The sequence below is a fragment of the Aulonocara sp. 'chitande type north' Nkhata Bay genome, linkage group LG15 (genome assembly GCF_057382095.1).
Source record: "Aulonocara sp. 'chitande type north' Nkhata Bay isolate Kocher_YH1m ecotype deep benthic linkage group LG15, A_spYH_male_GT1.1, whole genome shotgun sequence".
Taxonomy (NCBI): Eukaryota; Metazoa; Chordata; class Actinopteri; order Cichliformes; family Cichlidae; genus Aulonocara; species Aulonocara sp. 'chitande type north' Nkhata Bay.
This window is the reverse complement of record NC_141358.1, coordinates 4,500,846-4,522,634: the sequence shown is the minus strand read 5'-3', so window position 1 is coordinate 4,522,634 and position 21,789 is coordinate 4,500,846. Positions and strand designations below refer to the sequence as shown.

The window sequence follows — 21,789 nt, the reverse complement described above, 5'->3', positions numbered from 1 at the left end:
CAAAAGGTTTCTTCCTCTTGAAAGGAAGTTTTTCTTTTCCACGGTTGCCAAATGCTTGCTGAAATGGGGTTGTGAATTGGCACTGTTATAAACTAAATTAACTTTTAGGGGAATACTATTGTATTTTGTATTTAGTTGTCTTTGGTCATTTTAAGAATAGAATAACTCAATTGTTATTGTAACTAGTATATTAAAATTACAAAATTAAAATTGCTAATCCCATCCTTGTGCACTCATTAAAAAAGCATTAGTCTAAAAATGGCAGTAAATAATAATAATTAAAAAAGAAACCCACGCACACACACACACGCAGGCATAGACAGGTTGTATTGCACTCATGCCTAATTCCACAAACAGACTTATGTTACTGCTTTGATGAGTGTAGTAATTGCTGCTGGGTAACAGCTGTTTAAATTAATTTGCCCTGGTTATACACCACCTGCCTGACAGCAACAGCTCAAACAGTGGATGACCCGGGTCTGTAATGTCTTTTTATATATATTTGAGCTTAAACTTAAATGTAGTAATGACGTTTGTAGTAAAAACAAATACTTGTGTGGCATACATTTCACTGTTTAGTAAAAGCAGTTTAAATTTTGTGTATTTTGTTTTCCAGAAATAAAAGACACTTATTCAGGACCACAGTAACACGTATTGACATGTTACTTATTTAACAGTTGTAACCTGTCACTGCAATGTAAAAAAAAAATCAAAATAAATAAAATAAATCAGCTGAACTAAATAAGTATCCTATGCCAGCATGTTTTTGTCAGTGTGAAAACCTCTACCTCTCACTCTAATAGCATTATCATGATGTTGAGCTTCAGATCAGTGTATTGACCTTGTAGGAGAGATCAGAGGTCAAATGTGGCACGATATTTAAAATCTATATATGGTACTTACTCTTTGTGGAGTATAATGCTTTTTGTCAATTTTCAACCAATAAATCATTAAGTTGACCTTGAAGACTTCAATGGATGTAAGCCAGATTCTAATGATTTATTAACTGACCCCACTCTACATCCCCACTCCAGCCGTTCAGATACCAACATCATGAGCTACGTTGTTGCAAAATTAGACAGGAAAGACCATAATTAGCTTAATGTTTCCTGCAAAGGTTATTGTACATTCTTAACTATACCCACACTCAGTCCTCTGCCTGTACCAGGTAGATTTTTTAAGGCCATATTTTATTTTATTTTTTACTGTACTTTAATGAGTTGTTTTGTAGCTAAACCCACTAACATCTGCAGAGGAATATTAATCTGTTTGGTTAAAGTTTTCAGTCAGAAGTGACCGTTGGTTTCTTTTTGTTCTTCCTCTGATCACCATCAGATCAGGCCAATTATGTTACAAACTATTACAAATCCCCACTGAAAGACCAATATGTGATAATGCTAGAGTGTGGTTAAATTGCTTATTTGTCACGGTTTGTGCATTATCATTGTGAGGATTACAATAATACCATGTCCTATTGTAGATTAGGTCACACATTAAGATAACTTGCATTTTGCAGGCAGCTGAAAACGATCTAATTAAAGGCATCCTAATGGTTTCATCACGTTCAGCATGCAACGCTACCAGCATGCTGAACCTGCTGTTGCAGTTACTGCTGCTCTGAAAATGTGTTTGTGATAGAGTGCATTGTGAACTGGGACTGGTGACTTTTGACTGCCAAACTGTTTCACCCAAGCTATTCCCTTCAGCAAGAGTTATTACATCTTTCACTGTGAAGACATTGTGTACCAGTGAGAAATGGCAGACTCTTACTTTTGTTTCTACATTCAAATATATGGCTTCATTTCATCGGCTTAACAACCTCATTTAAATGGGCCTAATGACTCCAACTAATGTCCGGGCATGGCCGAGAGATTGCAAATGTTCTCACGAGCAATGTCCTCTGCATGCACGTTGTATATCTCCATTATGAGGTCTTGTCTTTATAAAAAGCACAACCCATTTTTTTGTCTGCTCCAAATGTTTTATTTTGATATAATATGACGGCCTCTGTGTTGTAAGGTTTACGATGTGATTTCTGGGGCAGGATTGTGAATTTTTCTGAGGATTGTAAAAATGCAAATTTTAGTCAAAAAACACATTTTTGTGAAATTTATATCTCCACGTGGGTGTGGGTGTGTGTGTGTGTGTGAAAGTAATTATTAAATCATGTTGAACAACCAATTATTCTCACATACAAATAAACGAGCAGCCTAAAGATACATTAACAAATACATTATGAACAACAATAAATACAAAATAAAACATTCTGACACAACTATAAATTAAAATAAGTTGTTGATCTGCAAGAATTTGGTTAAAGGATGCTAATCAACAGCAACACGAGAATTTCAAACTCGATAATCGGCACCATCAGACAGGGAAAAAATGACAAAAATTTAGCAGAGAATCTTTTCTTTAAAAAGATGAGAACAATAGAAACAATATCATCACAACTTTTAATAATTTTTTAACGAAATTTTTCAGTTGTCTCGCAACTTCTAAGGTAATGAAAAAATAAAATATATTTTTTGGTAGTCGGAGTTAGTGCTGTGTACTCCCAGTGTAGAGTTATTAGGGTAGGTTTAGGGCTAAGAACTTGTGCTGGCTACTACATGAACTTTCTTTTATTATTTGCCGTTGCTGCTATTTGCTACCTTTTAATAGCATAAGCGATGGCTAATATGGCTGTCAGAAAATTGCTAATAGTTAAACAGCTCATTTTAAACATGTGCTCTAACAAGATTTACATGAGAATTTTGTCTTACTTACATTTTGTTGAAACAGAAGCTTTGCTGACCTCTCGAAATTCCTCAGTGGTGCTGTGTGAACTTGTTTGTAAGCTGGAGGAGGTGAAGACAGTACTGCTGGTTTCAGCACTGCTGCCAGTAATAATGTTTGTTGGGTAGTATTTTTATTTTTATTTTTTTAGTATGGATTAGTATGGTCGATTAGCATAGCTCAGGAGGTAGATCAGGTCAGGTACTAATCGGGATGTTGGTGGTTCGATCCCTTCGATTAAGCTGCTCCAGTCTGCAGAGTGTCCTTGGCAAAGATCCTGAACCTCGAGTTGCTCCTGATGCATTCATCAGTGTGAATGTGTTTGAATGTTAGACAGAAAGCACTTATGTATGTAGAAAAAAATTCTTGTGTGCATAAAATGCTCAAGTAGAGTAGAAAAGCGTTATATAACAACCAGTCCATTTATAGATTGCACCACTTTGTTGAATAGGATATCTCTAATAGGACAAAGAGCTCTCAAGAACAAAGACATCATGGACAAGATTTCTAACCTTCATAAGGCTACCATCGGCTACCATACCATCGGCAAATAGCTTGGTGAGAAAAATGACAACTATTGACAGAAACCCCCTTAAAGCCTGGGCCTCATACAATACTGTGAAGCTTTGTATATCTAAGTAACAGCCCAGAAACATTAAGGATTTGATGAAGCTCTGTAAAGACAAGTGATCTGTTTCTAACCCTAACCAAATCTTCTGTTCCAAAAGAATTAAATACTTAAATACCTCCGATCCATAATGCGCATTATTTTCTGATACAGAAACGTGTTTCGTTTTCTTGGCGAATAACCTTTTGATATTAAAATAAACCTACTGTGAATATCTTTTTCATACAGCCATTCATGACAGCAAGTGTTCCAAGACAAGCCTAATATTAATTTTATCATTTTTTTAAAGTTTATCCTGCTTCATTTGGTGTATTCCTTCCCTGCAGTATAGTTTTTGACAGCAGAACTGAGTGCTGGAAAGGTCACTGAAATGCTAATGCAAAAATATAATTTTAAGTTGGCTCTTTAAAATTCACAGAAGATTCATTGCAGGGAAATGTTAAATCTACACACACACACACACACACACACGCATAAAGCACTTTTGCTGTCTTTGTGTCAGCTCGGGATGACTCCACTGCGTCGCACTCGATATACAGTGCGATAGTTTTTCATTAAACATCATAGTGTGAAGCAGGAGCCCGGTTACCCTGTTATGGATCCATTTAAATAAAGAACTATGCTTAGTGTCAACACGGATCAATATGTGGACTGGCATCGTGATGTGGTCTTAACCACCAAAGCAGGGCCCATTATGTGAAGCGCTCTTGTCAAAGACACTTAGAAAAGAACGTACAGTCAAATATGAGGCAGGAAATCAATGCGCTCTGATAGGGACTGAAACCTGACAGCTCAATAAGCTGGAGGGAAGATGTTCCCTCTTATTCCTCCTCGTCCTTTCCTTGCAGCCATAACCGTGTCCCACTCCTGCAAGGGACTTAGCAGCTCAATTCTGCAGACTATTTCAGATTACAAGCTGCCGTCAACAACTGCACGGTGAGCAGGTGTGCAGGACCATGTGAGGGGAAACCGCACACAGCGCGGACGCTATCACTGACAACAGAGGTGCTATTAAAGTCCAGAGACATCATCGAGTCATTCGGGTACAGTAAAAAGGACAGGTGCACACTCCTGGCCAACAAGAGGGAGCTTCTAGATAAAGTCCATCGAAGCCCTTACTTAAAAAACTGCTTCAAATGCATTCTTACTGCAGAGGTTAACAGTTCCTAGAACATTGCTGCCTCCGTGCATTGCCGCATAATCGCAGACTAACATAACTGTGGTATGCAATGGATGTTTGTCATGGATCAGTAGGCAAAGCAACACTCTCCAAGTATGAAGGCCCACTTCAGTGGAGCATGCTAGTTATATATTTGGCTGCAGGACCTTTTTTTATAACGTGACTCATCCGTGTTGGTGATTAATCATCTAACTCATGAATATTAATGTTATCTGTCTGTGTTCACAAAGCAGAAACACTTTTAATCTCTTGCACTATCACACAACAAATGAGTAAACTGAAAGAACAAAGTAAAAATGATTTTATAAATGCCAACAGGAGTAAATATTGGCTTTAAAAGACCTCCCTACTTTTTTTTGAAGTACAGCCTTCTCAGATGTGATAAGTGTATACCTGTTAGAGTGATCCAAAGCAACACTTTTGTTTTTTAGGCACGCCTGTTTCACTGGCACTCTGACTAAAGTGAATACTAAACCTTGAGTCTCTCAGTTTTAAGGTAAAAAAAAAAAAAAGGACAAATGCTAGCTAACGAGAGGAATTTCTCCCTGACACGTTCGCTTTTGGATTCCTTACAATGATGCTGTTGGTCGCATTTTAACTGCAATATGAGTTTACTGAAGAGAGGTGGACACTTTGAAAGCAGAAAACAAAGGAAGCGGAGAATATGTCTGCACTGCAACATTGATAGGCACACTGCATCGATTTTACCTCTTGAAATATACACTCGCAGACTGCACAGACCTTCTCTAGCATTTATTAATAAAAGCAAAAATAGATTTCTCATCCTCGTAGTGGTCAGAATACATGATTGTGAGGAATCTTTTTTGCATACAATTCAATGTCTAGTTTTCTCTTTAAAGTATTTATCTGCATTCTAACGAGGAGATGAGATGATTCAGAACAAATAGTTTTTAAAAAAAAAAGTGCTGTTAAGAATCAAAACAAGCTTGTAGACATCGGCCGATTTGCAAAAACATCCTAATTTCACTTGTCAATTGTAACTTTCAACACAGTAACACCGGAGATGGACCTTGAAATTACTTTTGCCATCTGTATAGAACGGCATTAGCATTTGAAAAACCAACAACATTAGGCCAAATCAAGAGAAGCTCATTCACAGGCAGTTGAAAGGCGGCTCCAAGCAGAAAAGTCTTTTGCTTAAATAAAAAAAAAAAGAAAAGAAAAAGAGAAAAAAATCCTCCCATAATTCAAGCAAAGGTCTGTTTATCCACCTGCCGCTGTGTAGTTCATGGCTATTTCTCAGTTTCTTTAGGAGACTTGGGTTTCTAATGATCCCAGCATGCCTCTCCAGTTTATATCTTACCCCAAGCAGCGCGCTGTTTGGACTCCCCCCTGTGATTGCAGAAGCACAGAGCTGCACTGACCACTTCATCTTGTGGGATAAAACCAGTCTTTTAGCCTCCTCTCAGTCCCTGGGGGAGCAGGGCAGGAGTTCCAAGACCCAAACCTCAAAGGCTGCAACGCCACCACAGGTTACACATATGGCTGCGAGAGCACTGCTTCTTGACTGATAAAAGTCCCAGGCTGAAGACCATATCCCTCTCACAAGTCACGCTGCTTACATAAAAATGAATCTGCGTTTAGAATACGAACACGTTTTTTTGCTTTGTTTTCATGTGATGCTCAAATTTTTACACGCTGTTCCATCTGGAAAAGCTCTTAAGTGAAAACACTGTTATCTACCTCAGTGAAGAGTTTTATTTCCACCGTACCTCGCTTTATACTGACCCCCCCCCCCCCCCGAAACCTCGATGAAAGGTGATAGGCACTCTTCAGCCAACTGGCATATTCATTTCAGTGTCCAGAGTTCATCTGAGTGGAGCTGATAAACTTGGCCATTGTGAGCCCATAATGCCGCAGCGCTGCGGCGATAATTACGCACATTCACAGCAAATAGTGGCCACTGGCAGCGCCTGAATTTTCAGTTTAATTACCAACACTTGTAGTCTGATTAGAGATTTTGCCTTCTGGGTGCCGAGGTGATGTAACACTGTAAAATGCTTCAGCATGTGCATTTCTAGCAAACTAAATCCGGTGGATTTGGATGGGCGGTTAAACAAAATGCAGCTCTGCTTATTTTAATGCCGTCTGATTTGAAATCAGCTATTGGGGAGGACAAATTTGGGCAATTTGTCAGGCTGACAAGAGTGCCAGCCAAAACCCTCTTCTGTGTTTATCCTTTCTATTGACCAAATGCATTTTTGTTTTTTGTTTGCCAAATCTTTCATGTCAAGCAAAAGCCAATAGAAGACATTTATATACACTGCATGCACGCTAATAGGGAATGTATATCAAATGCTTTATACCTGCAAGAGTCCCTCTCTTGACTCTAGATGCTATTAGTTTATTTTTTCCCATCTCATTAGCAGATTCCTATAAACACCAAGCCAAAGAATTCCCATAAAGATAAAGAAGATTTTCTGGGCAGCATTGAGTTGTTGTTAGCAGACACGTTAGCTAGAGAACTCTGCTCTCCTTCAATTAAACCCTCCTCCATGCTGTGTGAAGCGAGTGTCTCACAGGGGTAACATATTCTGCCTTCCCAGCACATCCCTTTGACAGTTACCATTATAGAGAAATAAGTGTTAAATGGAGTGTGAGGTTATGGTCAGGCTGACAGAATACATCAGAGGTCAAGACAGAAGTTTATAGCTTCTCCTCACAAATTGAAGTTCAATACTAATTTATCGAACGCTGCCGCTAACTCGTCCTTGATTTTTTTTTTTTTTTTTTGTAGAAAAGAAAAAAGAAGTTTGATTCGAAAATTCTTTAGCCGCTGCTAATACAACTTGGTAACACAGAGGGAGGAAGGGGTTTTCATGCATAACAGAATAAATGGCGTCGCTTGTTCCTGAAGCAGCCACATTCACTAAGCATCCAAAAGTCAAGGTAACGCTGATGCGCTGTGCCACCGATTGTAAAGCCATAGCAATGTGTGAAGTGCAAATGTATATGGTGGTAAAGAAGTCATTTCGTTTGGTCTTGACACACTATATAAACTCTCCCCGGGAATCTGCTATTTGGTCTGTCTGCCCAGAACATCCCAGTATTTGGCTTGCTGATTGCATGCATTGTAAAAAAATGCATTTAACAGCTCCCCATGCTGCTCTCTTGGCAAAGCAGATATTGTTTCCCTTCATATTGCAATATCAATATAAATTCAATTTATTCTTTAGCACTAAATGGCTGTTTGCCCAGTTAACGCTCATTTATTACAGCCACACATTGTGGCTTGGGCGTGTGTGCGCCCGTGGCCACACGTAGCAGTCGTTTCACCCACAGATAACAGCTACACAATCGTCTCTGATGCTGTCGCCGTGACAGGCCGTGGGTATTTTGTTCCCAAAACGCTCGCCACATATCAAGGCAGGGTCACGGCCTGCCGGAGTCCTGTGTCTCTAACTATCCCAGGCTGATCCGAAGGAGGGCAACATGGTTCCTGACACTCTCCTTTGGGAGGTGTTACCATGACATTAGGATGTCTCCGCGATTCACATGTCCAAGCACTGGTCAACCTCCCTAAAAGCCTGACCACACCGCTCGGTCCCAAAGCTAAGACATGTTCACAGTACTGTAGCGGCCTAGCCACTTACTCGGTCTGAAAAGGAAAAGAAAACAAAGAAGGGAGGTAGGGTTTGGAGGGCAAACGCTGCAACCTCGAAGCACTCATGGGATATTAGGCGGGGTTTCCAGCCCTGCTTTTCCACTGAAGCTTGTCGGCCTCGCCCCTGCGATCACGCTTCTCTTTTCTGGAACGTGTGCATCAAGCCAGGAGCTGTCGGAGTGTCTTAGCTGGAATTTTAGTGGAAGCGAAGTCCGTTCCCCTTCACTTGTTTGGCCCGCGGCTTCAAATGATAGAGCCTGTATCAGTATGGTGCATCAGCAGCATATATATATCCACCAGGCACTCGTGTTTTCATTGTGTTTGTCTGTTGTGCTGCTGGGGGTCAGTATTAAGTGTTGGTGCCTGGAAGCATGTGCGCTGTGTTTGTGTTTAGTTTTCAAATTTTCGGTGTATTTCTTTGCCAGTCAGCAACCGGTAACGGCTGATATTAGTCTGGTATAAAGTGATATTTCTGAAATCCAGATGGCGACTGTGGATGTGGCATTTCTGTAGACCTTTGTTAGGGCTTTGTTTTATGTCGAGAGATCACGGTGTCCTTGTTTCTCACTGTCGCTCTGTGTTGTGTGTGTCCTTGTCGCTCCTCGTTTTCACTTCCTATTTTATTTTGCTAGTTGTGTGGCTTAGGTGATGTTACTTCCTGTCATTGCCATTTCCCCACCCATGACGTCCTTATGCCCTGCCTTGTTCCAGATAACGTCGGAATTTCTGCGTTCCCAGTCAGAATTTTAATCTGGAACGGCCCCTTCCACTCGTAGTAATACGAGAGTGGCTCTACCTTAAGAACCAAAACAATCCTGTTTATGCTCACTTTCCTGACTTTTTGGACTCAGGAGTGACGTCACTGCAGAAAAACCAGAAACTTCCTGACGAGAAATATTAAACTCGGTTTAACGGCGTCAGTATCGGGTGTATTTGTCAGCTGTCAAACTGCTTGTTTTGAGATATGTAATTTCATTAATGTCATTTGCAAAACTAAAGAGATACATTTAAAAATGCAGTTGATTTGTGTGATGCTGCAACACTCTGCAGTTACATTACCCAGTACTTTATAATGTGTTAGGTGTGATGTTGCATCTTGTGTCATAATTGTTTTACTGTTATTGGTGGGTAAACCGCAAGACTAGCGTGACTACGTGCATGCATGCACGTAGTCACGTGTGCAAGTGTGCCACCTATGCATGAAGGCTCCTCTGAAAGCTTCCTCGTTTCCTTAAGGTGTATTTAAGGGATTTGAGGATCCTCTGTGGTGACGGAGAGGGAACGGTTTCAGGGTCACGGGAGGAAAAGGGACATGAGGCAGCATATATTAGCATAATGAAAAGAACCCCGAGTCCCGCTTCTCTCCTGTCAGTTTTTGCTTTTTTCAGTTTACCCTCCACTCGTCCGTCTCTTTGTGTTTCCAGTTAGGCCCTGAGCTTTGTTTTTTCTCTTCCTTGCACCCCCCACCCCTTTATTTTTCTTTGAATAAACTTTGTCTTTAACCTTGGACATTATTTAGGCAACCTGCGTTTCCTCAGCCTTGTTTTTCCACATCTATAACTTTATTTTTTTTTTTTAAAGAAAAGTAACTTTTTAATCTTTTGTGCATTCGAGTCCAAATGCAGACTTGAAACATGGCGTTCTGGAGTTTCCAAAAGGCTGTGATAGCTGGCATACCAAAGCTTGCAGACTGAAAGTAATGCAAAAATTGCATAATAATAATGTAAAAGTACTTTGGAGTTGTAGTTTTTGCAGTCACAAGCATCTACAGAAGGTTATTTTTTCGGTTTAAATTGGTTTAAACCTGTAGGTAAAATGTAACGCATTTTGTGCTTCGGTAAGGCTAAAACAGCTTCGCATTCACAATAAGGTTTTTTAAACAAAGATTTGCTTCTCAATTTTAGAGAAAAGCGCTTCCACATTGCGCTCGACACGTCTAATCGCAGCATTTGAAGACATTTCGCTGGACCGGTCGGAGTAAAAACAGCATTACCTCGATTCCTCTCCATGTTTTCAGCGCGCAGCCATCACAGTGAATACGCGCCTTCGCCATCTATGCCACCAGGCTGTTCGGCACGTTGGTGCGCCGCTCGCTTTTTAAGATGGCTGCCAAAAATGGCGCAGTAGTCTCTTTGTTTACTTGTGAGATGCTCTGCTATGTTCCAGTCTAATAGATTGGACACAGCCGCCCCGTGGTTTCGCTCCAGCATTCAGCACTATTATGACGGAAGTCCAGAACAAATCCACTGCACATTTAGGTGTCAGCGCGTTGTCATGGAAAGGAGATACCTCTCTACAGTAAGTGAATAATGTCCGAAAGAAAATGAGTTGTGCGCTTTTGTCCACTTCTTCACGCTCCTGGTCAGTTTGGGACCACACTTGGTTTGGAGCTTTGAGTTGGAGGAGGAGGAAAAAGAAGATTTTTTTTCTTTCCCCCCCATCCTCTATTTTAGAAAAGCTGAAAATGATCTGTCAAAGGTAATGATAAAAGGCGACGTGATGGATGGGTTTGTTTTACTCTGCCTCTCAATCTTTCAGTCCTTCCTTCGCTGACATTCTTTCTGTTTCTTGTCTCCGGGGAGAGCCATTATTTCCATCACCCACCACATTTCAACCAAATTCACTGTATCACTCCATGCCCAGCCAAAGGGAAGAAAAAGCCATTCTGTTAGAGTAAAATTTCATTTCCTTACCAGCATACAGTGTTGTTTTTTTCTTGGGAGGGAGGGTATCTGTTCATAGTGTGGAATTACAGTGTGATATTTTTATGGGTTCATCCAATATAGCAAGGCAGTGACTTCTGTTATTGAAATTTTGATTACGATTACAGTTGTGTGCGTGCATCTCCCCAAAGACAGCAGTCTGATAGCAGGCAGGGAGGGGAAGAGTGCGATTATTTATTTATTTATTTATTTATTGCATATAAATGAAACCATAATGGCGGCTCCTGTTCAACCAGCAAAGAGCCCGCGAACATTTCTTGGTGCACCATAACCCGTCCTGTAAAACAGCTACACACTGGCCACCTGATAACCACAGCGAGTGATTGACTTCGCACGGCGGCGACCCTCCTCCTCACTTGTAGCCCGTGTTTCTCCCCCTTCGCTACAACACAGGATTTTAAAAGGTAGAACACAATCAACCTGTGTACATAGCACCGGCCTGCACGCCGCGCATCGCTATCTCATTGTGTCTGGCAATTGTGCTAATGACATTTCACAAGATTAGCTTTTCAATGCGGTATTGTTATTGACCAGCTCGGTGTGTTTGTAGGAGCCCATTGCTCCATTTAAGGCCCTCCTGAAGCACTCCTCCTCTCCTCCTCTTTTCCATTCTTTTGCAAAAGCGGCTTTGCTCTCGCTACACCTGTTTTTTTTTGGTTTTTTTGTGTGTGTTTTTTCCACCCAGACCTGTTATTAAATCTCGTAGCAGTTAGTTGATTTGATCAGTGTGTGCTGTAATGTTGTTTACCCCCAATGGGATCTGGGCGTTACAGACATACTCATCCCTCTCTCTCTGTCGCTGTCTTTTGCTCTTTCCTGCAGTTTCTCCCCAAGTCGAGCAATGAAGTAATTTCTCTCAGCTGGATCGAAGCGCTGTATCTTTACGCTAATGAATGCAGGGCCCATATTAGAAGCACAATAGGTACAAAGTGCCGGAGCTTATGCAGCATGTCCGTGCTGGTGGTTTCGCCTGGTGTCCGACTCGGTGTTTTTATAGGATTGAACCGGTGCAATAACTCTCACAGACGAGGGCTGGCTCGAACAAAATGCTAAGGCAAACACAAAGCCATGAGCAAACGCTTTTCTGTTTATTTGGATGTGGATGTTGTGGATAACTCAAAGCAATCAAAGCCCAGAGCCCCGGATCACCACAAGGCCCCTCCTATATGTACTCATAGCAGATGGTAGCCAGTGGCAAGAGGTTCTGGTAAGCACAATAATGCTGCCTGCTATTGCAGGATGGTAGAGAGCACATAGTGACAGATGTCAGTGTTCGCCGTGTCCGAGAAAACGGCCGATACGCCGAGCAGAATATGACCGCTGTGTCCAGGCGAGGAGGACGGGCGTATGTTCGGGCCTGATTCGTCTCGATTTTTATCTTCCTTCCTCTCTTCGACGCACCGATTCTGACATGTCTGCAACACTCAGAGGTTCAGGAAGGGTGGGGGATGTTTCTCCTATTGCTGCGTGTGCCTGAGGAGCAGATGGATAGCTGTTTCAAATTCAGATTGCATGTTTTGCAGTACAGCAGTGAGCAAAATATGCAGAGTTCCTGTTAAATATAGAGCAAGTTCAGTGATGCACATTTTAATAGCAATGTTCCAAGCTGTTAATGCATTATGCGCCTCTGCAGAAGCTGACCTGTTATGTGTTAGACCTGAAATAATAGTTGATAAACTGATTATTCGGTCCAGAAAACTGAATAACTGCTTGTGAGTTTATGAGGTTTTGAATTTAAAATCTAAAGATTTCCAGTTTTTGTTTTCTTTAGAGTTGCCTCAGTGTCTCGGGTATGAGAAATATTGCTTTGATCAGCCCGTGTAGTTAAAAGTACTCTCGACTCAGGTCTTTTATTGACCCAAAAAACGAGTTAGTTTACATAAATGTGCTGTAACATTAAGAGCAACTGGATCTCCCACGAGAGCACCAGAATCCCGGACCAAAATAACCTAATGTGTTGGCCAAGGCCCCCCCCCCGCCATGGAGTTGCAACCATTAGCCCTCACTCACATTGCAAAATGTGTGGAACGTCTCTCTAATTTTATTTATTTTTATTTAACCTTTATTTAACCAGGATAATGTGACTTTCACATGCTACTGTAAGCCTGCACAGACATGTCTGGACTGCACTCTACTACACTGCCCTCTGCCATCACTCTTGGGGGAGGTCGCCGTTTTATTTTCATTAATAAATCCATTAAGGGCCGGCACTTTTAAATACAGCACTCTCAGGAATTAGCACGTATGTGCAGCTGGACCGGCTATCAAAACATAGAACGAAGGACCTCGAGTTACAACTCAAAGTGTGACTTTATACTTCACATCACATGATGTTTGAGGCTATAATAACATACGAGCCCACCCACCAAAATAGTAACAATAACAATAAGAAAAAAAGATTCGCGACTTGTTAAGATCATCGCTCGTGTTTACGTTTACTTATGTGTGCAGATTTGTGTGCATAGGTGTCAGCAGGTGTTTGTTTCTAAAGCGCCACATTGCACGGATGTTGCATGCGGACGTACAGAAAGCGCTCCCCGGCCAGCTCGACAACAAACACAGAATGGTTTGGCACGGCTCTGGAATTATTTATCTGGCTTCCCTCCTCTTCTCCAGCATGGTTTTTGTCAAGTCAGAGGAAACCATCTGCTGCCCGGTGATAATGGGTGGCCAGGGAGGAGGGGATTGGAAATAGGGAGAGCAAATAAAATTGAGAGAAAATGGCAGGCGCTGTCCCAGAACCTACAGTACCTTCCTGCCTGCCTGCAGCAAGTCTGCCATCTTAATAATCATCCCTCCTGATATCTCCTGGCTTCTGTGTGTGTGCGTGCTTGTATTTCCACCTGCTGTGTGTACATACACACCTGTGTTTCCACTGTGTATATGTCTGCGTGTCTGTATATTTCCTATCTAACCTTGATCATTTTGAAGTCAGGATTGTTCCTGAGTCTAGCTGATATGCTGTCAATGTGATGGCGCTGACTAAGAACCTTTTTCCCCCCCTCTCTCTTTTACCTGGTGCACTAAAACCGTGACAGACGGATTGCTTTTCACTAGAAGAGATCTTTCCTGTTTCCTATTTTTTTTGTTTTTGTTTTTTTGCCTTCTATTTGGATAAATGGACGGGGCATATTAATGAGAGAACGCCACGAGTCAGGTGCAGGGCTAAAAGAATGTAAGAGAGTCAATTAATGAGGAGTTGCCTGTATAGAGGGGAAAGTAAAGCATGGCTGGAGAGGAGTACAGTGAAACACACAGAGCAGAGGAGGAAAAAATGCTCATTAAAATAAATAGTGGGCCACAGAAAGCACAGGGAAAGTCCACACCTTGAAAATGGTCGGCGTTCTCTATTTCCCAAAGCCTCCAGGGCTCTCAGGAGGAATCGAGCGCTTAGGGCATCCTCTGAGTAAACCATTTCAGTTTTCTCTTGTCTGAAGTCGACAGGTTGAGATGGACAGAAAGACCTGACAGCCTGTCTTCCCCCCTAAACCCGCCTCCATTCTCTCACTCCATCACACTGTTTTCTATTTTGCCTTGAGATGTTTCCTCTGTTTCCCCCCCTTTCCTCCTCCCCTACAAACACATACGAACTGTCAGATAACTTTCAGTATAGATTTATCAAGTAAGTGACGCTCATTGAACCTGTCTGCTATTGTGCAGCTGTTTATTAGACAGCAGATGGTGGCGCTGCGTCAATACAGAGTAATATCTTGGTGTTAAAGGTCCTGCAAAGCTGAGATAAATCCATATTCAAGCAAAAGAGGGACATTTTCCAGGAATGGGATCGATCCAGTATGTAAAGCTGCACATTAATTCACCGCGGGAAGAATTGTTTGGATTGCTTTTTTTTTTTTCTTTTTAGGTCTTTGTGCGGTCAGTCCGCGCTCTGCCGGGCTTTGTCGACACAGCTGTTGGAATGCATGATGGCGTGCTTGATGAAGTGGACGCCGGGTCAGGGGGGGATAATGGAATTGAGGGATGGAGAAAGAGGGATGGAGGGATCAGCCGGGCCACAGGAGGGGCCTGGTGACCAGGTCTTTTCTATTAACTCTGGTGTGAGCAGGGCTTGGAGGGAGGCCCCCTCTCTCCCCGCCTGGTTGTTAGAGTGTGCGTCCAAAACTGGAGATAGGGGAGGCGAATATTGCTCAGAGGTCCAGTGGTGATTGACCCTGTGTTTTCATCAGCCTGCGCTTGCCTGATAACATTTCTTACTGCCCGACAAGAGCAAAATATTACAGACGTGGGTGCAAAGAGAGGCTCGGGGAACTCTTAGTTTGGTTTGGTGAAGTTTGATTCGCCCACCCAGCGCACACATTGTAAGCTAGCTTTTCATTTTCTTTTTTGAAATTACATTTTTCTTGTCTCCCGTCCCCGAGAAAAAGATTTGTCTCTTATTGAATCTATTTGTCATGTTTTGGTTCACAATTTTATTATCTCGCTTGAATGAACAAAAATGTTAATAATTCAACACGGAAGACGACAAAGAAAATCACCAGGGGAGAATTTGAATGTAGCCCACGCCTGAAAGTTTAATTGTTATTAGTATACAACAAGAGAAACATTGCTAAGATTCTTGAGGCCCTGAACAGGATTTTTCCCCCTTTGTTCCTGTTATATAGTCTGTAATCATCACTCACTCACAGCTAATTATACACCTCTCTACCATCATCATGGCTCACTTCAAGACCTTAAAGAACAGTTGAGATTGCTGTCATTTGTCACTTTTTCTCTTCACATCATAAAGGAACAGGTGCTTTTTTTATATAAACATGCTTAGTGAAGGATGTGACACATTTTTCCCCCTGTTTTTCTTCTCTCCCCCCTCCCATATAATCCCCTAATCGGCACTGTTGTGTGTGTCACCGTGCTGCAGGTCTCCGGACTGTCTCCCGGAGACAGCCAGGCCCCGGGACTGCTGCTGGCTCCAGGCGTGAGGTGGGGACAGACTCCTATAAACCAGCTCACACCGTGGGATACAGATGAGCCCCCTGCTAAGCAACATCGAGATGCCGAGCCCACCGGTAATGAATCACACGCACAGCATTCACAAACACACGCACATGTAGCAGGGATGAAGCCAATTCTGAGAAAGGTACATGTGTGTTTGTATTTTTTTATGAATATTTATTTCATACATATATATTTAAAGAAAATAGGAAAGGTAAGAAAGATCGGGTGTTTTGTGCTGATGTGACCAAATGATGAGAAGCTGCAGACTGAAAAAGGAGCAGCCTGATTCAAATCCAGGGTATTTTTTTTTTTTCCAATTAGGCTCGTCTTTTCACTCGCGCCGGCTTGTCGAGGTAGTCTAATACAACATTATTTGCGCCTTTGTGTTCCCGATGGACCTGCAATATGCGAGGCTGTATGCATAATTGTTACTATGCTAACAATTAGATGAGGCACAAAAACAGGACTGGTGCACCTTTTGCATAAATCCAGGCCCCGTGTTGTCTGTGCAGCCCCAAAATGAGCTTACAGAGCTGTACATTACATGTAAGCGCAGAGCAGGATGCACACACACTCACACACACTCACACACACTCTACACTTGTGCTTCGCATCTAGATGCTCTGGCCAGTTAAACTAGCATCCAATGCTAATAAGCCATCTTTCGTTGCCCTAAATAAACCCACTCACCTCTGCAATATGCTTGCTTTACACACACAATCATGCATAATGTTCATTCATAAACATGAACTTTACATAAACCAGCTTAATTAGGCATATAATTACAGAAATGTCAGTTTGCATCAGGACTGCGGTGAGCGGGGTCGGCTGCATCCCCTCACCCACATTCCAGACTCCCACCATCCTCCTTTGCCGTCATTTTGTCACCCTCGTTACTGTGTCACTAATCGGGGCTGATTTAGCCTCAATCAAACCGATTTAGCAAAACCGCGAAAGTCCTCCAAATGATCTCCAGCAGGTCTAATTTAGATGTCGACCTTATTCTGTTCACGCCACTTTAAGACGTGTACGGAGCGGCAGCGCGGCACAGCGCACGGCGCCGACAGTAACGAGTTGAGCCAATGCTGAAGTTTTTTTTACTCCTATTGTAATGAACTCACCCAGAATGGCTCTGCCCTAGAGCTGTTAATTTCCTTACATTGCTCTGTTGGCCCGTGCGCTTCCTGCTCATCACAAATGTGTCTCATTTAAGAGTAATACTGGCCCGGCGCGCGCTCCGGTGGAAATTCTGGCTCGACAAATCCAGATTACAAACAGCTGTGACTCTGTGGTGGCTAAGTGTCATGTTCAAAACATGTTGCAACCCCTGCTGCTGTTCCCCTCCTAATTATAATTTGCGTGGTCTGCGGATTAATTATTAAACAGCCGATCAGTTACTCGAGGAATGTTTCTTTAGCAGAAGCCTGCTCGCTGCAGGAGCGATGCAGTTGCACTAGGACGGCGTGGAGCTTTTGTGCTCCGTCGCCACAGCAGCTCCCCACACCCACACCACAGCTTGGAGTTGAAGCGTGAGGAGAGTGAGATGTCACCAGCACCGGCACGCTGTCGCATATGACGCTCCAATTCTAGCATAGTGTTGCATATTGATTCACGTGCGCGCGCTATTCCAAGCTGTGACTGGCGTTTGCAACGAAGCCAGCTCCTCTCCACACTTCACTGAACTGTGTTGCCAGAGAGCTCTCTGCCAACTGTGCCAGAATTAATCAACGGTTTCTTTCAACAGAAACTTCTCTGTTCTGTCTGTTAAAGAAAGTTTGCCTTTTGAAAAAGAAGTTTTGTTTCAACTTTCGCTTCTTTGTACAAAAATAGTCGTGTTTTTATTTTTTTAATGTCAGTCTTGCACTCAAGCAAATTGCTCTGCAAATAAATAAATAATAAACGGAGTTCAACGGTTAAATCTGAGGGAATAAGACGAAAATTAGAGACGCGGATTCTTCGTTTTTGTTAAACCTTGCAGGTGAGCGCTATAAATTTAGGTTGTTGTCGGGTCACGATGGCAAAATTCTTTTTTTTTTCCTCTTAAAAGACTGAAAGAAAAGTCAAGAAAGAACTGCAGGGCAGATGGAAAATGTGTGTATGTTCCAGTCAACTCCATTGCTCCTTTAAAACCTTGAGCCTCTGCAGCATGTGCAACCATTATACCAACACTTTTGATTACCATCCATTATCAAGATGGGCTTCAAAAGAGGGGAAATGAAAATGCAGCGTTGGTGCCGATTGGCTCAATGACGTGAATCATGAACTGGACTGACCTCTCCTTTTATTCGCAATGTCTGTCTTTATCTCTCTTTCCCTCTCTCTCCATCCATCTCCGCCCGGACTGTTGCAGGGCTAGTACCATGAATAATGCGGGCTTCTTCTTCTTCTTCTTTGTTCAGCTTTTTGCATGCTGTCGTTTAGCCTTTGGCCCCTTAGCAGAGCGCTAGTCTATTTTTGGAGCTTGGGCCGTGGCAGGAGGAGCCAGAGATGAAGGCTTTGGAGTGGATGAGGGAGGGAGGGAGGGAGACGGCGTTTAGGTCCAATATGGCCTTCCCAGCACATCCACAGCATCTAACGCCTCGGGGTAGAGAAATGATTGGCTCAGAGTGTCTGGGTAAACACAGACTCCTGCACAGATAATGGTGCCAAATGCCGAATGCAATGAACATGTATGCCTTCACGTTCAGGAAGCTATTTGTTCATCTTGTAGCAAAATAAATCTCTTAATCTTATTACGATGTTGATTTTGGGTGCTGATCTGTACATCCCTTCAAATATTTTGTGTTTTATATTAAGTCTCGAGTCAAAAACAAACTTAGACTGAAGTGGAGCGGCACACTGACAGTTGTGGCGTGGTAAGGAACACAACTCAAGCTGGAGTCTGTCTTCTCATGCTGTTTTCTGTCTGTATTTGATCACGTAATATCACGACTTAAAATTAGCGCCCTTCTCTTGCTTTCGGCTTTGTGCAGCTTACCTAAATAGCACGGCAGCATAGAAGTCTTTATCTTGACTTTGTCTTGGCGTTAAAAAATGTGAAATTGATTTGTAGTTTTTTGCCTCTTTCCCCTCAGCTCCAACCTGGCCTGCACCGGTGGCGGCGGTGAGCCAGCCCAGTCTCCTGTCCCACACCTACGCCCTCCCTCAGCCGCCTTCTTTCAACCACAGCGTGACCGCGCAGTCTCCCATCATAGGAGTGACCCCATCCATCCAGGCGCCGGTGCCCCCGCAACACCCCCTCATGACCGCCCACTTCCAGCTGACGCCGCAGTCGACCCAGCAGCCGCCCTCTATGGTGCTGAGCATGCCCAGCCAGCCTCCGTACGCCTCAGCCCAGCCGACGGTCACACCATCCGCCCTCACTGCCCAGGCCAACCCGGTGGTTCATCCAAACGCTCACAGCATGATTGGCAACGGCCACTTAACCTCTCACCCCAGCCTCATCCAGCCCCACACCCTGCCTCTCACCAACGGACAGGCGGCGGCGGCAGCAGCAGCAGCGCATGGCCAGCAGACGGCTGCCGACAATCAGGACGGTCCCAACGGGCTGCAAATGCTGCGGACGGTTGGGAGCGGGAAGTACGAGTTCAGCGACCCCGGACATCCCAAAGGTAAGCAAGGGCACTGTAAAAACTCTAAAGACGATCTTTTCTTTATGTTTTTTAAAAAAGATTATAAATCCCTTTCTAAAACTTTGAAAGAGTACATCAAAGCAGATTTGTTTGGTCGCTCAGACGAATCCAAGCTAGGAAGGTGGTATTTGGTATTAAATCGGCGTACTCTGGGCTCTCTGCTCCTCGTGACCTCCTGTTATTGTGTGGTGGCGCTGGAATGAAATGCCTAGGCCTCTGCCCTCGGTCTGTATGCCCGGGCTGTTTCAGATGCCAGCAGTCATAAACAAAGCTGCAAACACTCAAGCGAGAGTTGTTACCAGAGCCAGTTCACTTCAAAGCTGATCCAAGGTCACCGAGAACATGGAAGCACCTCAAGCCAGCAGAGAGATCGGTGCTTCCCCCAAAAAATATATAGATATATATCCTGCAAGAAGGCCCTTTACTGTTATTCTTTGCAAAGTAGAAGGTATCTCTGCTCTAAAACATCAGCATCTGTAGATTTGTGCTCTTCCAAGTGTGTCGGGTTAATCTTTCTCACTGCTCCTAGCTGCACTGCAGAAGAGTCCTGCTAAACACGAGGCAGGAAGAGCTTTCAGTCCCTGCCCTCACATCTCCCTAGAAATCTTTTGAAGCCTTGTTGACTTACGCTGTGTTTGTGAAGGTGCTTCACAGCTCCAGCTCGTGCCTGAGACTGCACGCCATAAATTGGTGTTTGCTTTAACCTTGGAGTTTATGACGCAGGGCGCTAGAAACAGATGTTCGCAATTCCCCGACCAATTTTCACATTTAATGAAGCTTTTAATTTAGGTTTAGATTGTTTTCTTTTTCCTGACTCATTTTGATCAATAAAATGTGTGCAAATGAACTTGTAGATTGCAAAAAAGCAATTATTTTGGGGGCTGCCTGTGATACATCGAAATGAGACTGCAGGTAGAATTGGAAATGGATAATTAGATGGGCTCGTTTGCTTGGTCCGGTCTCTATCGAATAAGAGCTTTTTAGCTTCTGCCGTGTTGAATAGACTGTCTCGATCCATTAAGCATCCACATGTCAAAATGGAGTCTTCTAACAGGCCAAAGAAGCTTAATTTTTTGGCAATTATAGTGTTCATACTGATCAGTTTTACAGGAAGGAAATGTGCTGCGAGGCTTTTTTGTTTAACCCAGCTGTGGAAGCACACACTGTTCCTGTGATTCAAGTAATGATAAAGTTACTGTAATATATTCAGTTTGTGTGGGAACAGTTTTTGTCAGCTCCTCTGTTTCAAAGACAAAAGAGAAACATCCCAGTGTCAATTTGCAGACATCATACACTTTAAATCCTGTGCGGGCCTCTGTGAAGGTCAAACTGTAAATTGAGGCACTTGAATCTCACATCTCCTCAAGCATTTTGTCTGCTTTTTTTTTTAAGCTCCTGCCTGGCACCGAATAGATATTAGTAAGCATGTCATTGTGGTAATGTCACAAGGACAGTGGAAATAGGTAAAGCGTTGAGCACCAGTAAATTAGCAGCCGTGACGTCTCTTCAGCAGACTCTCTCGGCTGACGAGGGCACTTCACTTCGCTTCTGTAATCCCAACAATGCCATCCCAACCACTCAGCGCCCACTGCGGCTGATCTGTCTTTTTGATTATCTCTATCTGCCACTTCCCCTGTCCCTTTTCGTTCCCCTCCCTCCTTTTAGCATGCTTGAGAAGTCTCAAATTCCAGTCGCTCGCAGGTTTTGGGCTTTTCGTCAATTAACACCACGTATTAGCGTGGCAAGGACACCCACTGTCCTGCTGTAGCGGCATACTGTTAAAATATGGAGGGAAAACTCTCGTGACCTCCGTTCTGGCTTTCTTCTGTTGCAATTATCGAGGACCTGCTGTTAGCATTTTCTGCTTAGGTGGAACACAAAATAGTAAATTAAGTAGTTTGTGGGAATCAAGGAAAGCAGCTTCAGGTTGGTATTCGGCAACTCTAATGGCTGTGGAAAGGATAAGAGTCACGCGTGTGTGCACGGCTATCAGCTTCTGCCCTGATTCCAGGGAAGGAAATGGTTCTTAAACACACGCCTCCTTTTCCAGAAAAGCTGGGATGCTGTGTGAAATTGAATTAAAACACAATGCAGTCATTTGCAAACCCTAAAAAGGGAACTTTAGATATACAGCATGCATCCAAGAGAAGCATCCGGGGTAATAAGGCTATATTTTTTAAAGCTCACATTGATATAGAAGTATGACTCAATATGAAGTTTCGCATACAAAACACAAATGCTCAAGGTGTCCCCCTCCAGACGCCCGGCATGCG

At 43.0% G+C, this 21,789-nt stretch overlaps 1 protein-coding gene across 7 annotated transcripts in view; it reads left to right on the top strand.

Moving 5' to 3' along the window:
* klhl29 (kelch-like family member 29) overlaps positions 1 to 21,789 on the top strand; it is a 275,561-nt gene that overhangs the window by 137,154 nt on the left and 116,618 nt on the right. For all 7 annotated transcript variants that reach the window (XM_086263032.1, XM_086263031.1, XM_086263029.1 and 4 more), the window contains 2 exons: positions 15,808 to 15,955; positions 18,959 to 19,495. In XM_086263032.1, the coding sequence (XP_086119158.1) occupies positions 15,808 to 15,955; positions 18,959 to 19,495 (685 nt within the window). The remainder of the gene's footprint in view (positions 1 to 15,807; positions 15,956 to 18,958; positions 19,496 to 21,789) is intronic.